Here is a 14,893-nt window from a genome sequence, read left to right as displayed (position 1 = left end):
CACATAACACAGAATACAGCACTGTACTTGATGTGCTTTTCACACCCAGGTGCAGTTCTCCCTTTCATCTACGAAAGGCCCCTAGATGGAAACGTCATGTCCTGTTTGTGCGCGTGTGAACTGTGGTTGTTCTATCTGTGACTTGGACAGGGCCTGCTGAAGCACCAGCACAGGAGAGGACTGAACCGAACAAGGAGGACAATTAAGGGGGAAAGGAATAACTACGAACCTAACTTCCAAATTGTAACGACTTGGAGTTTGTTTAAAGTGGTGTATCAATAACAATTACTGATCACTTTCATAGCCGTCTTTACTTAGCTAACAACATGCTGGTTGGCTAACAAGCTAGCCTAAATAACTGCAGCAACAACAACACGCCGCTGTTGTGGGAAGAAAAAAAAGATCAGCGGGTATTTGTTTGTTATTTTTTGGAGGCTGTGTGTTCATTGGCAGAGTTCAATACACCAGCTTGGGAGGATAGTCATAAGGACGGTTCACTGCGGAGGCGTTTTTAAATCCAAGACTACTTTGTGTGTTGTCCAGCTAAGTAACGTTGGCTAAACTAAAGCAACAACCCTGGAAAACGGTATTTTCGCCTAAGCAGCTTGCTGGAGAAGGCGAGGTAAGATAATAAACTCGGCTGACGGAGAACTTGATTGATACTAACCCCAAGTCTAAGCAGTAGCGATTTATAGTCTTCATTTGACAGCAGAACATTGTCTTGAAAGCTAGCTTTAGCTAGCCAGCTAGATTGCTTGCAACACAATGAGGGGAAGTGCTGGGTCTGTCTAACTGCTGGTATGGAACTAGCTAGCTATATGAAACACTTGCAAATTTACGCTTACTTAGTTTGCGAGGTAGCTTTCTGAAATTAACTATATTTTGGGTATTGTGCAGGGATCTGACGGCTGCTTTAACAAACCAATGTAAATGATGGTGCTAGTTAGATTTGTAGCAACAAATAAGTGCATTAATCTACTTTGTTCCAGAGATTAGTCGGACCCGGATTTATAGTTGCCATAGTTTGCTGTTATGAGTAAGAAGCTATGACAGTGTTGGACCCGAAAATCAATAACAAGCTATCATCTTCCCTGTCGCTAGCTAGCTGTCTAAATCTGATTATCAGTCATGATTTGGACACCTGGCTAGCAGCTCTGTTTACAAGCTAATCGATGTTGGTTACATAGTAATAAAATTGTTATGTATATTATATATGTATTTATTGTAAACTTTGGAAATTGAGGAAGTGTTGAATTCCACAGCAGGGGCTGGCGTACACACGCTGTTTACGAGTTTGCTAAGCAGGTGTGTGGAAGTGTCAGTGTTATTCATTCACCCACACCTTCATGTGTTTGTCCCGTTTTATCTGTCAACACAGCAATCATCTCCGGGCGCAGGTGTAGATATCGACCCAGGGTCACTGCTCGTCGGAACGTTCCAATGTCTATGTTTTAAACTTGAGTTTGACTAAGTAATGATGTTTCACTAGCCGGTATGCTTTCTGGAGTTGTTTATACTGCCCTGTACTACGGTGATAAATCTGTGTGTAAGACTACTGTAAAATACTGAAACTTCAATGGTTCTCTGCCCTTTCATTCTTTCTTTACATGTAGTTTATAAATAGATTTAAAAATCGACTGAACTGGAAGGGAACCATTGATTTTCATCTCTACAAATAATACAGTTCAAACAGACACCGTATTCCCTTGGAATGCAAAGTAGTCACTGACTGACTGAGTCGGTAAAACATTTGGTCCTCCTATATGGCATTTGTGTCATTTGTCTTTGCATGGTCCTGTAGCTGGCAGAGCCATAGCAACATATCAGATCTCTAACCCTGGCATTACCGCCAGTACCATTACCACCAGTACCTCCAACACCACTTGTTTTTTAATCAGTGACGCAAGTTGAAAGGAGGAGAAATTGTGAAAGCTCTAGCTGTGAAAGGTCTGGAATTGTTGCACTCAGCCTAAGGTCATGGAAGTAATTATGTTTGTCTTGCTCCTTTTGGACCTCGCGCTTGTATGTCCATGGGCAAGTGCAAGATGAGGTGGGGGGATGGTATTTGGCAGTTGTTTGGCTGTGTAGTTGTGTAATGGGCAGCAGAGTGCATCACAAGGTGGGGATTTTGCCTGGGTAATCCAGTGCAGTGCCCATGGTGACCGGGAGTGCTGCCAGGGCAGGGCCTGGGGACGGGTGGCCTGCCTTTGGACAGACCTGGCTGCAGAAAAGACACCCAACACTGGGGATTCACACTGGAATTGACTTGAGTGAGGAATCAAAACAAGCAGACCAATGCTCTCTTGATAAGCAAAGGGGTACATTGAGTCTGTTCTGAGGAATTTGTTGACTCCACACTGCTTACTGACCAGTACCAAACTTATCAATATTTTAGTAGTGTTTTTAGTAGCATTTCCATTTACAATTCATCCCAGTTCTCCTTAATTTTAAAATGTACATACATTTCTGAGGAACTTCTTTGGAATTGTTATAGTTTGTTTAACTTGTTTTTTATGTCAGTGTTGTGTTTTTGCCTTTTAACCTAGTTGTTTCATGAAAAGGGCACTGTAAGAGTGTAACAGGGTTTTTCCATCTGTCGGTGCCTCTAATGTCAAGTTTACATTAGAAACATCTTGAAAAGTTGAAAATGTAGCCTAATTGTGGTGGCGATCGTTTTCCATTATATTACATCATTTTATCATTAATTAATATTTATTCTAGTTTTAATTTGACAAATTCTCAATGACTAGTTGAAAAGTACCTAATTTCAGGCCCCTTCTGTGTTGTGGCTAATGTCGTGTTTCTTTTGTCTGTCCCCAGGTATTGAGATTTCCATCTGAGACACTCATCTGACACCCTCCACCAGCAGAACCATAGCTCCCCTTGCCCCTTCATCCCCACCCTGAACCCCATCAGCCCTCCGCCCCAGCATGAACGAAGTCAGCGTAGTGAGAGAAGGATGGCTCCACAAGAGAGGTGAGCTCCGCTGTTCAGTGTCAGGCCCTATGTAGAAATGAGTAACTCCACCGTGGCCTCTGGTAGTAGTAGTAGTAGTAGTAGTAGTAACTCCACCGTGGCCTCTTGTGGAAGTAGTAGTAGTAGTAACTCCACCATGGCCTCTGGTGGAAGTAGTAGTAGTAGTAGTAACTCCACCATGGCCTCTGGTGGAAGTAGTAGTAGTAGTAGTAGTAGTAGTAACTCCACCGTGGCCTCTGGTGGAAGTAGTAGTAGTAGTAGTAGTAGTAGTAGTAACTCCACCATGGCCTCTGGTGGAAGTAGTAGTAGTAGTAGTAGTAACTCCACCGTGGCCTCTGGTGGAAGTAGTAGTAGTAGTAGTAGTAGTAGTAGTAGTAACTCCACCGTGGCCTCTGGTGGAAGTAGTAGTAGTAGAAACTCCACCGTGGCCTCTGGTGGAAGTAGTAGTAGTAGTAGTAACTCCACCGTGGCCTCTGGTGGAAGTAGTAGTAGTAGAAACTCCACCGTGGCCTCTGGTGGAAGTAGTAGTAGTAGTAGTAACTCCACCGTGGCCTCTGGTGGAAGTAGTAGTAGTAGTAGTAACTCCACCATGGCCTCTGGTGGAAGTAGTAGTAGTAGTGGTAGTAGTAGTAACTCCACCGTGGCCTCTGGTGGAAGTAGTAGTAGTAGTGGTAGTAGTAGTAACTCCACCATGGCCTCTGGTGGAAGTAGTAGTAGTAGTAACTCCACCGTGGCCTCTGGTGGAAGTAGTAGTAGTAGTAGTAGTAGTAGTAGTAGTAACTCCACCGTGGCCTCTGGTGGAAGTAGTAGTAGTAGTAACTCCACCTAACTTTCATAGACTGGATGGAACTGTGGCCATCTTGCTTATATCTATCCAATATTTTCATACCGACACAAGTGTCTAGAGAGCGGGGGCAAGGGGGTGTTTTTGGACATGGCCACACACTCTGTTTCTAGTATACCATCTGAGTCCGGTTTACTCATGTGTCTGTCTCTCTCACTCTCTGCAGGAGAGTACATTAAGACTTGGAGGCCCAGGTACTTCATCCTGAAGAGTGATGGCTCCTTCATCGGCTACAAGGAGAAGCCAGAGATGTCTGACCACAGCCTCCCACCCCTCAACAACTTCTCAGTAGCAGGTCTGTTGTTTATTGGGGCAAACTCCGAAAAGTGATAGTTTGGTTGATAGATAGTTTGGTTGAAAAGTGATAGTTTGGTTGATAGATAGTTTGGTTGCATGAAGTGAGTTTCCCTGATGCTGCTCACACAGTGGCTGCCTCCTGATTGGTCACTGCTCTCCCTGAAGTGTGAACTTGTGTTCTCCCCTGTGTGGATTTTAAAGCATGGGATTGGTGTAAGAGTCACGCACAAATGAGGGAGAAGGGTGGGGAATAGGGACGAAGGCAGTGTGAATTTGATATTCTTCAATACCTCTCTAAGCTTCTTCTGCTTGCCTGGTGTGTGTAGAGTGTCAGCTGATGAAGACAGAACGGCCCAGGCCTAACACCTTTGTCATCCGTTGCCTACAATGGACAACGGTTATCGAGCGCACCTTCCACGTGGACAGTAACGAAGAGAGGTGAGAATGGCAAGGCTGGTGGTGACGGGATGAGTCAAGTCTCACCTCAAATTCCTCACGTCCTATCTGCTTACCACCCTTTTAAAGGCAGTGGAGGAGAAGGTTTGAGGAGAGGAACCTCTGACCTTCTCCGGTGGGTTTTGAGAAGGTGTGGAGAGAGCGCAGAAGGCGTTGACAAAAAAAAGACTGTTGGGATTTGTTTGTCTCTCACCTCACCTGCACTAATTTAGATTTTTAATTTTGTATCATTTTGATTTATTTGTTTTCTTGCCAACCTGCAAACCACCAACCTGCACTTTCTTGTGTACTGAATAAATAAAACATATTTAACCATAGAGTGGTTGAAAGAGCTGTCGTCGAGGAGGAAGATGGTGAACTGCATTCCCAGTCTCCTAAAAACTGACAGTTTTCAAACTTGCATTTTCCTTGCCAACTTTCAGAGGTCTGTAATTGACCTGATTAGTGATCACTCCCTAACCCCACCCTACACACACACACACACACACACACACACACACACACACATCATAGTCATTGTAACAGCACTGCCATGTCACTGAAAGGCACAAGCACAAATGTCCCAATGAAACAAGCAGGTTCATGTCTGTGTCCCTATAAATTAGCACCGTGCCAACCAAACGGTCAATTTTGTCCTGAAGCTTCAAGTTATCTTAATGAAAACCCTGACTTTCCCTCATTCCTCTTCCAGGGAGGAATGGATGAGAGCTATCCAAGCCGTAGCCAACGGCCTGAAGACACGGGAGGAAGAGGAGCCCATGGACATCAAGTTTGGCTCCCCCAGTGACTGCAGTGCCATGGAGGAGATGGAAGTTGCCATGTCAAAGTCCCGCAACAAAGTGGTCAGTGTTGTCTGCCCAACCTAGTCCCACTAACCTGAAGCCTTTTTACAACTCAGTCAATATTCTGTCCATCAGCTATGTTTTTAAGTGTCTGTTTCCCTTTTCTTTTAAAATGTTTGTGTGAACCACTTTGCAACAACTGTGTATAAAAGTGGCAAATAAAGAAAGTTGTTATGATTTAAGGGTACCAAGCCCTGAAGGGGCTGGAACGCCATTATTACTGTTAAGGTTATTATTACGGGGTCTAAGGCAGTTTTGTCTTCTGGACTGTCAGTCATAGTACAGAACATTTCTGCCACATCCTTATGGTAAGTTGAGGTACTTATTTACCTCTGTTTCATTCAGATCTTTGTTAGTACTTTGGGACTTATAGTCTTCTGCTGTCAATGTCAATCCTACTGGTTATCCTACTGGATAACGATTGAATTGACTGATATGTACATACTCATGGTTTGTTCTTGTCCTCTCCTATGTCTCCCCACAGACCATGAGTGACTTTGACTACTTGAAGCTGCTGGGGAAGGGGACGTTCGGCAAGGTTATTCTGGTCAAAGAAAAGGCCACAGGGATGTACTACGCCATGAAAATCCTGCGCAAAGAAGTAATCATCGCTAAGGTGAGCGTTGAGTGTATAGTGTCATCTATCATATAGTTGTGAGGGGAGACACATTTCTCATCTAACATTTATTATATTCTTATCAATATTCACACAAAATGCATGGGGGATGATACAGGTGGTGGTGCGGTTTTGTCAACGTACCAGACACAGATACCCCACAGTATGTCCTGATACCCAAATTAATCACATTAGACCTTCTCAGGGTCCAGGCCCATGGGGCCGCATCTCTAATGGGGTGATGGCTGAAGAAGGTACAGAACAGTATATTTGTGAGGACCCCTCCATGCATAGCCATAATGATATGGGATCCATTTGAGAAATTAACGGGGTCTAGAACAATGAAATTGGTTACTGTCGAACCAGGGCAAATCACTATGGGAGCACTTTGGGATCAAAACATCAAGCCCTACATTGTATTGGGGCCAACTGCCGCCATAGGCGGGCTGAGCATATAGGGTGATATCGGAGGGGCTGCCTTTATCCTTCTTAGGAAAAATACCTTCTTGGATGAGAAGGGCCTGTTCAGCTACTATGACTATGATTGATCAGACACAATGAATAACCCCCCCCCCCACGCACAAATTATAGATGGAGATGTCCTGTCTGCCTGTGACTTATTCTGAATCACAACCAACAGGTCAGCAGTCATGTTCTAACTCTCCACGGGTATTGTAAAAAATAATAGACGCAATTCTTACAACAGCAGTGGAGTCCCCTTGAATAGTGCAAGTCTAAGTCGTATCTTCTTCCACTCTGAGGCACAGCTTCTTTGGGTGGGGACAGTCTCTAGTTTCTGGGGCTTCGACTTATCTGAAAAAGAGGAAATCGACAGTCAGCATGACCAGTAGTGATGTGAGGATCAGCACGGCACAGGGTTGCAGGGGGCTGATCATGTTTGCAGTGCAAGACATGGATCCAGCTGTCTCGTCCTTCACACTTGATAGCCGTGTGAGTGGTCAGCAGGATCTGGAAGGGGCCGGTCCAGCGGGGGTCGAGGGGCTGGGTTCTCCTGAAGTTCTTTATGTAGACCCAGTCCGCCGGCTCCATTCAGTTACAGATTGCACCAAATCCAAAGGTCACCCTTTGCTCGCGTGCTTTTGGGGCCACCGGGCGTCCGCTCCAATGGTACCAAACATTGTCATCACAGTACAGTCATTACACATCCAAATCCATTTCTCCTCATTATCAGCACTGTTTTGTAACAACAAAGTCAGCAGTGAGGCGGGGCTGTTCTCTCTTGCTGCCTGTCTTTGTGATATGCCATGCCAATGACCATGAGAAACATGATGCCCCAACAGAAAATAAATCAGTTACTGTCAATATGATGTTCCTCATGAAGTAGGAGTACAGCAGCATTCTAAACTCCAAATCAACATTGTTATGGGTACCAAAACACAGAGACATCCACAATCAACAATATCAAATTGGTATAAATATCCGCTGAGCGTCGCCAGCTGACAAAACAATGAGAACAGAGTGCGGAACAGCCACCTAAACATCTTGCACCCCTATCAGGAGTGTCTTGCACCCCTATCAGGAGTGTCTTGCACCCCTATCAGCATAGTCTGCCTTAATGCCTGTGTGTGGCCTTCACATACCAGTGGCAATTCTATCCCTACATTCAAAATTAGGAATAAAGGTTAAACTCTTATTTGAATGTGGGTCTTGAAAGCACATCAACTTATCAGGTTGAGTCTAATTACATTTCAATAAAAAAACAAAAAAACATCTACATTACTTTCCATTTAATAAGTTGTTTGGCATTTAATGCTATTATCAACTATTTGTCTTTGGCTACTTGCCAGTTCTTATACTCTTATATTCTTTTTTTTTTTTTTTATAAATATGTCCATAATCCTCCCAAAATATTCATAATATTATTATAAACTTTTGAATTGGTACAGTAGGCTAGTTTAAACCCACTCTCTTCATTTCCCTCTCTATCTTGTATGGTTTAGGACTTTATCAGAAGCAACCAGAAGATACTCCCTGACCTTGTTATTGTAAATGATGGTCCACAAGACCTTCTGAGCATTTGGGGGGAGGTGTCTGGGAACAAGATTAATATCAGAAGTACCCGTATTACAGCTGGCTACAAATTGGAGTTGGTGACTAATGTTCACTTAAATTTCTCTAAATATGTTTACTTTGTTGAACAACACCAGGCTGCCGATCAATACTCTGAAGGTGTGCTGTAGACCAAGTAAGCAAAATTATCCTTGTCAACTAGGCACGAATGATAAACTGTCCATTAATATGCCTATGCTTAATGGTTGCGATGATTCACAAAACGTCTGCTCTGGCCTGTTTTAACACATTATGAATGCACATTTTTAAGTCTTCCTCAACCAACAAGATAAATTAACCTAAGGCTCTGCACCCTTTAATAACAGTCAGAAAAATACCTCAGAGAATCCCCTTCTAAAAAAACAAACATTTTTTAACTCTATTTATCTTATTCAATAGTGTTCTATTTGATCTTACTGAGAAGTGCATTTAATGCTTGTTACTGTTAATTTAACGTCATCATAATCTCACTCTAACTTCCCATTTCCTTTTATTCCTATGTCAAATTGTCCCTGGAAAATAAACATCTAAGATATTGTCACGGGAGACTTACTTTTACACTCTTTGTTGTGACTACACTAGGCCTACCTCTTTTTTTTGCATTCCACTTTTGGGCTATGACCAATTTTTTGACAGAAATCAACCCTTTTCTAATTATAGTGGAACATACTGCACAAATGATACTGTTGTCCAACAACAGACTATTCATGAATAGATTTGAACACACAAACAATACATACAACGATTTTCTCCCTACGTGCGACAGCAAAACCGGGGAGAACCTTTTTCTCTTGTGAGCTCACAGACCGAAATACCAGGGTAAATCCAATTCCCTGTGCGTGCGTCTTTAAGAAAGCCGTTTATTTATTTATTTCCCTGTTTCTTTCTTCTTTTTTTTTTACTTGGGAACACAGTCCCGTGCATGCACACCCATAAGGAAGCCTTTATTCATTTTACCTTGCAATGTCGCCCCCCCTCTCAGACCAGAGTCACCAAACTCAGAAAAACTCACTAATGACACACTCAATTCAATACCTAAAAGGGAAATGCAAAAGTCCTTTACCTTTTAGTTTTGGTGCCGATTGAGAGTTTGTTGAGTTGTAGTTTTCACGCAGCAACTCCTGTCCCGAGCAGGTGTCAGGCATCCGGATCGTGGCACCAGAATTGTTGTATTTTAATTATTGTAAGTCCCTTGGGCTCAACTTAAATACTTTAAATAAAAGACTCAATTCCGGTGAAAGACAAAAGGCTGTCCGCAGAGGCCAAACTCTCTGGCAGGGTGCGCAATCTCTCTCTGTTTAAACTCTCTCAGATGAGGAGTTTTCGCGCAACCTCGAAAGGGAAAGCGACACATGCACAGTTCAATAACAAGTGGCCGTCAGGGTGGCCTTGCACCTGAATCAACGCGTTGCCACCAACAGATAGGACCAGTGCCACACTGACTGGCTGTCTTGATTTGTACCGTTACGACATAGTCAGAAATGAGTATAATACTGATCATAAGAGTCATTGAACAGTGTATGACTGAACAAAATATGACCATGAAGACATGGTTATACTGATTGAAATAGATTGTTGTATGGCTATATGAATTATAAGAATATAATAAATTACAGATGAGAAATATGTAAATATATATATATATATATATATATATATATATATATATATATATATATATATATATACACACATACATACATACACGCACGGATCATATATTAAGGTGATAGAACTAGTCATTTGGTGTGTAGCCTATGCTGCTGTATGTTATTGTCCCACCAAATGTGACTGTGTGTTTGTCCCCATAGGACGAGGTGGCACACACAGTCACAGAGAGCCGAGTCCTGCAGAATACGAGGCATCCCTTTCTAACGGTGAGTTCCTGACTGGTGTCCACTAAGCTCATTGGCGACAACAATTCACTACGCAACATACTCATTCCTTAATGTCCATAATAATGTTGTTGCTGAATCTGAGTCTCTTGTCTCCCACACAGACGCTAAAGTATGCATTCCAAACACATGACCGGCTATGCTTTGTGATGGAGTACGCAAATGGAGGAGAGGTGAGCCCCTCCTGCCTCATTCCGTTTGCCGTGTCAAATACTGTAGATCATGTATTGATTAATTAATCAATCACAGAAATAAAGTCACTCGCTCATATTTATTGGTTTATGTCTCGGTGTCGACAGCTGTTCTTTCATTTGTCACGGGACCGCGTGTTTACGGAAGACAGGGCACGGTTTTACGGTGCCGAGATTGTGTCTGCGCTTGAATACTTGCACTCACAAGATGTAGTGTACAGGGACCTCAAGGTAAAGGTGCTTTTATACCAAATCTGCTTGAAAATCTTGTATTGCTGATTTTTACTTTGCTGTATACCTCTCCAGCACCTACAATTACATAACAGTTTTGTCATTAAGAAGCAGCCCTCATCTCTCTTGTTTCTCTTTCAGCTGGAGAACCTAATGCTGGACAAAGATGGACACATTAAGATCACAGACTTTGGACTGTGTAAAGAAGGCATCACAGATGGAGCGACCATGAAGACTTTCTGTGGCACCCCAGAATACCTGGCCCCTGAGGTAACCAAATCAAGTAGTCATCAATCATTGGTTCCTTCTGTGGTTCGATCAACATATTGTGATTCTGTTCAGATGATCTGAGGTATTATTTGCTGCTATCCTCGTCAACAATTCTTCATTTCTTAATGTCAGAGTTTAGTAGTAACTTTGCAACTGGCAAGTAAATGATTATCAACCGGACACATTGCACACCGCAAATAGGTCATTGTTTACATTGCAACAGAGTTGGAGAGAAAGTTCCCTTGCCTTCCCAAGAATTAGATTTCTCATCTTGTGAAATCTCAAAATCTCCTCCCTTCCCGTCCTCTCCCCATTCAGGTTCTAGAGGACAATGACTATGGTCGAGCGGTGGACTGGTGGGGTCTGGGTGTGGTCATGTATGAGATGATGTGCGGTCGGCTGCCCTTTTACAACCAGGACCATGAGCGGCTCTTTGAGCTCATCCTCATGGAGGAGATCCGCTTCCCCAGGAACCTGGCCCCTGAGGGCAAGGCTCTGCTCGCTGGCCTGCTGAAGAAGGACCCCAAGCAAAGGTGTGTGGGCGTGTTTCCTGAGCGAACATGCTTTTCTTGATGTATTGAGTGAAAAGTAAATGGTGGTAATGATACTGACTATGATCACTCTGAAGGCTTGGAGGTGGGCCAGATGATGCCAAAGACGTGATGACCCACAAATTCTTCACCACCATCAACTGGCAGGACGTTGTAGAGAGGAAGGTGAGACGGCCTAGATACTTGGATGCTTGATTAGATACTTGATTTCACAAAATGTTGAAAAGTGCCAGTTGAAACGAATGCACTTAATGGAACAGCCAGTGCTTGTTTGTTTGTTTTCAAACATTCACCCGTCTATCCGCATAACTCACGGGAAGACGAGAAGGCTTGAGGCAATGGAAACGTCATTTGTATTCTTTTTGTTGGCTTTTTTCCAACAAAAGAACAAGCCCTGGGTTACAAAATCACTTAATACCTTACTGAATAAGACAAATAGGGCATTCTATGTGAGTAACATGGCTGAGAAGCAGGATTTAGACAGAGCAGTGAGATAAGAAGGGCCAAGCAAAACTACAAAGAAAAGCTAGAGAGAACTGAGCATGAACAACCTGGGTTCAGTCTGGGATGAACACTACCACTAGATTAAAGATTAAAAGTGAGAAGAGGATGGTGTGAAATCTGACAAGCAGCTTGTAGCACAGGAGTTTGAGTTTTATTTCAGGTTTGATGCATTTGATTTCAGTAAGGAAATCCGAGGACTAAAAGGCCACTGCTACTGGACAGATCATTTTTGATGAACAGTGTGACAATGGTATTCAGGTAGAACAAAGCTACGAAGAGTCCTAGGCCAGATAATATCTCTGTAATCCAGTGCTGCACAACTTCTGTGATATTTTCCAGGTGTGGTTTAATCTGCAAAGAGTGCCTAATCTATGGAAACAGGCAAATGGGATTTCCCTAAAAAAAAAATCAAACACCCCCTAATACAAAATGATTTTAGGCCGGTTGCACTTACATCAATAGTGATGAAGTCGCTTGAAAAACTGTTAAAGACAGAGCTATTGTCAAGAACCCTCATCTCTTAGACCCACTGCAGTTTGCTTATAGGGCCAAGTGTGGAGTTGAGGATGCCAGGGCCACGTTACTCAACTTGGTGCTCCTGCACATAGAGGGCTGCAGACTCATATTAAACTGCTTTATTGACATTTCATCTACTTATAAGCCCCATGTTTTAGCAGACAAACTCATTGTGAATTTTGGTTTGGATTTTAACATTGTCGGATGGATACTGGATTTTTTTTAACCAACAGAACCCAGGGTAAAGGTCTGAAGTGCTAGTTTGCAGACAACTCGGTAATTCTTAGCCTACTCCAGGAGCATGAGATATGTCACAGACCTGTGGTCTATGAATAGTATGATGATGCTTTCCTACAACTTAATGAAGTTAAAAGATATGGCCATAGATTTTAGGTTCATATAGATTTTAGGTTCAAACCACCCAATTCTACAACAAACTACCATTAAGGGCCAGGAGGTGGACATTGTTGACAGTTATAAGCATGTGAGTACAGTAATTGATGATAAAACTGTGCTTTGATGTACATGATGAAATGTAATGGAGAAGGGCTAACAGCGTTTGTTTTGTTTAAGGAAGTTGAGGTATTTTAATGTCGGTAAAACTAGGAAAACTTTTTTTATAGGTCCTTTATTGAGTCCATTTGATGGTTTTCTCTGATTTGCTTGATTGCATTTAGCAGACACCTTTATCCAAAGCGACTTACAACAAATTGGCAACCTGATTGGCAACCTGAATGTCAAATGCAATAGTGGAATAACCTGTATCGTGAAACGGAGCTACAAAATCATAGGGGTCAAACAGAGCGATCAGTCAACCGAAAAGCTCAAGCTATAGCTTCAGGCTGTGAAACCCCCTCTTAACTCACAGTTCAAACCCCTATCCTCAGGCTCCCTATCCTCAGACTCTCCCCAAACTAAAAACCAACAGATACAAACATTCCTTCATTCCCACAGCCATTAAATCACTAAATACACTTTCCAGGAGCACAGAAGGATGGAACATGACCTCCGGACTCCCGTTGCACTTTATTGTAGACTGGCACTTTAATTGTACAGTATGCTAGGGCATATGTTAGATCGTTAGGGTGTACTGTGTGGTTGTGTACATGTGTTGTTGTTGTAATTTGTCTGTTTTTAACTTTCTGTTGTATTGTGCTTTTGTTGTATGTTGTGTTCCCCCTGCCTACGAGACAAATTGTCCCCTGAGATATTAAGAAGGAACACTTCTAATATATGCCTCTGGTCTACCCCACAGCTCATCCCACCCTTCAAATTGTCCTCTGAGATTAAGAAAGAACACTTCTAATATATGCCTCTGGTCTACCCCACAGCTCATCCCACCCTTCAAGCCCCAGGTGACCTCAGAGACAGATACACGCTACTTTGACGATGAGTTCACAGCACAAACCATCACCGTAACGCCCCCAGACAAGTGTGAGTGTGAACGTACAGTGTGCGTGGTTGTATTTCAAGTTCAATGTTCTACAGTTACAAATTCTAAAGTTATAACACCGGGCGGTGTGTTTGTATGTTTCAGTATCATATTAAGAAACAAACATCTGTCACCCTTTTCCTGGTCTGTGTGTTGAATTTCCTTCTTTCGCCCCGTCTCCCCTATTGGTTCCTCCAGATGACAGCTTAGACGCAGAAGACCCGGACCAGCGCACTCACTTCCCTCAGTTCTCGTACTCCGCCAGCATACGGGAGTGACCTCTCTCTCACACACTCACATGAGCAGGCAGGCTAACACGCATTCAGAAACACACTCGCACTGCTGGGGAATTGGGATGACACACAAAAACACAAACAACTCGCACAAGAAACACTCGCACGCACACACACACACACACACACACACACACACACACACACACACACACAAGCGCCAACAGATCAATGTGAAGACATGGATCCTAGAGCATGACATGAAAGCACGCAATGGATGACTGACCTCAGCAGGCCCATGTGGACAGACTGGCGGCTTTATCTCTCCAACGGGACGGGGCTGCCTTTAGCCCTGCCTGCAGGCTCCCTGCCACACTACACTGTGCATCACATCCGAGCAGTGACAGCACTTCACCATACCCAGGTTATGCCAGCAAATACCACCTCGCCACCAGCCGAACGCATGCTACACCTATCCGACACGTACAGACACAGACTGACATGCAATGACACCAATCCTCCCATAGACTGCAGATGAAAAACCGTACTGGATAGAAAAGAATAACTACAAAACAAATTTTGAAATGAGATGGAAGAAAAAAAAAAAAGATTTTGGGAAGAAAAAGAAAAATATTTTTGAAATAAAATTTTCCTTTGATTGTTACGGTTTTCAAAGCCATATTTCTGCAATTTTTACAAGTGCTCTTTCTGGAACTTGCTGTTACAAATCGTGTTGGACTGTTCCTACAGAAGGAAAGAGAGAGGGAGAGGGGTGGGGAGAGAATGAGGGGAGGGGCAAGAAGAGATGTGAACCTAGGGGAAGGTAGCTAATTCTCTGCTTGCACTGTGTATGTGTTAATGAATGTGTGTTAATGAATGTGTGCTAATGAATGTGTTAATGAATGTGTGTTAATGAATGTGTGTTAATGAATGTGTGTTAATGAATGTGTGTTAATGAATGTGTGCTAA

General features: G+C 43.0%; 1 protein-coding gene across 1 annotated transcript; it reads left to right on the top strand.

Moving 5' to 3' along the window:
- Window positions 1-150: 150 nt before the first annotated feature.
- Window positions 151-14,588, top strand: LOC310823004 (RAC-beta serine/threonine-protein kinase). The gene is made up of 14 exons (XM_083695645.1): window positions 151-622; window positions 2,821-2,976; window positions 3,987-4,115; window positions 4,444-4,555; window positions 5,265-5,415; window positions 5,900-6,031; window positions 9,913-9,978; window positions 10,101-10,169; window positions 10,296-10,418; window positions 10,560-10,688; window positions 11,007-11,221; window positions 11,317-11,404; window positions 13,591-13,693; window positions 13,890-14,588. Exons 2-14 carry the CDS (start codon window positions 2,931-2,933, stop codon window positions 13,967-13,969), a joined length of 1,443 nt encoding a protein of 480 aa, XP_083551771.1. The 5' UTR covers window positions 151-622; window positions 2,821-2,930; the 3' UTR covers window positions 13,970-14,588.
- The last annotated feature ends 305 nt before the right edge of the window (window positions 14,589-14,893 follow it).

The sequence above is a fragment of the Argentina silus genome, assembly GCF_951799395.1.
Source record: "Argentina silus genome assembly, chromosome: X".
Lineage (NCBI taxonomy): Eukaryota > Metazoa > Chordata > Actinopteri > Argentiniformes > Argentinidae > Argentina > Argentina silus.
Note: the sequence above shows the minus strand (reverse complement) of the source record. Positions and strands in the feature narration are given on the sequence as shown.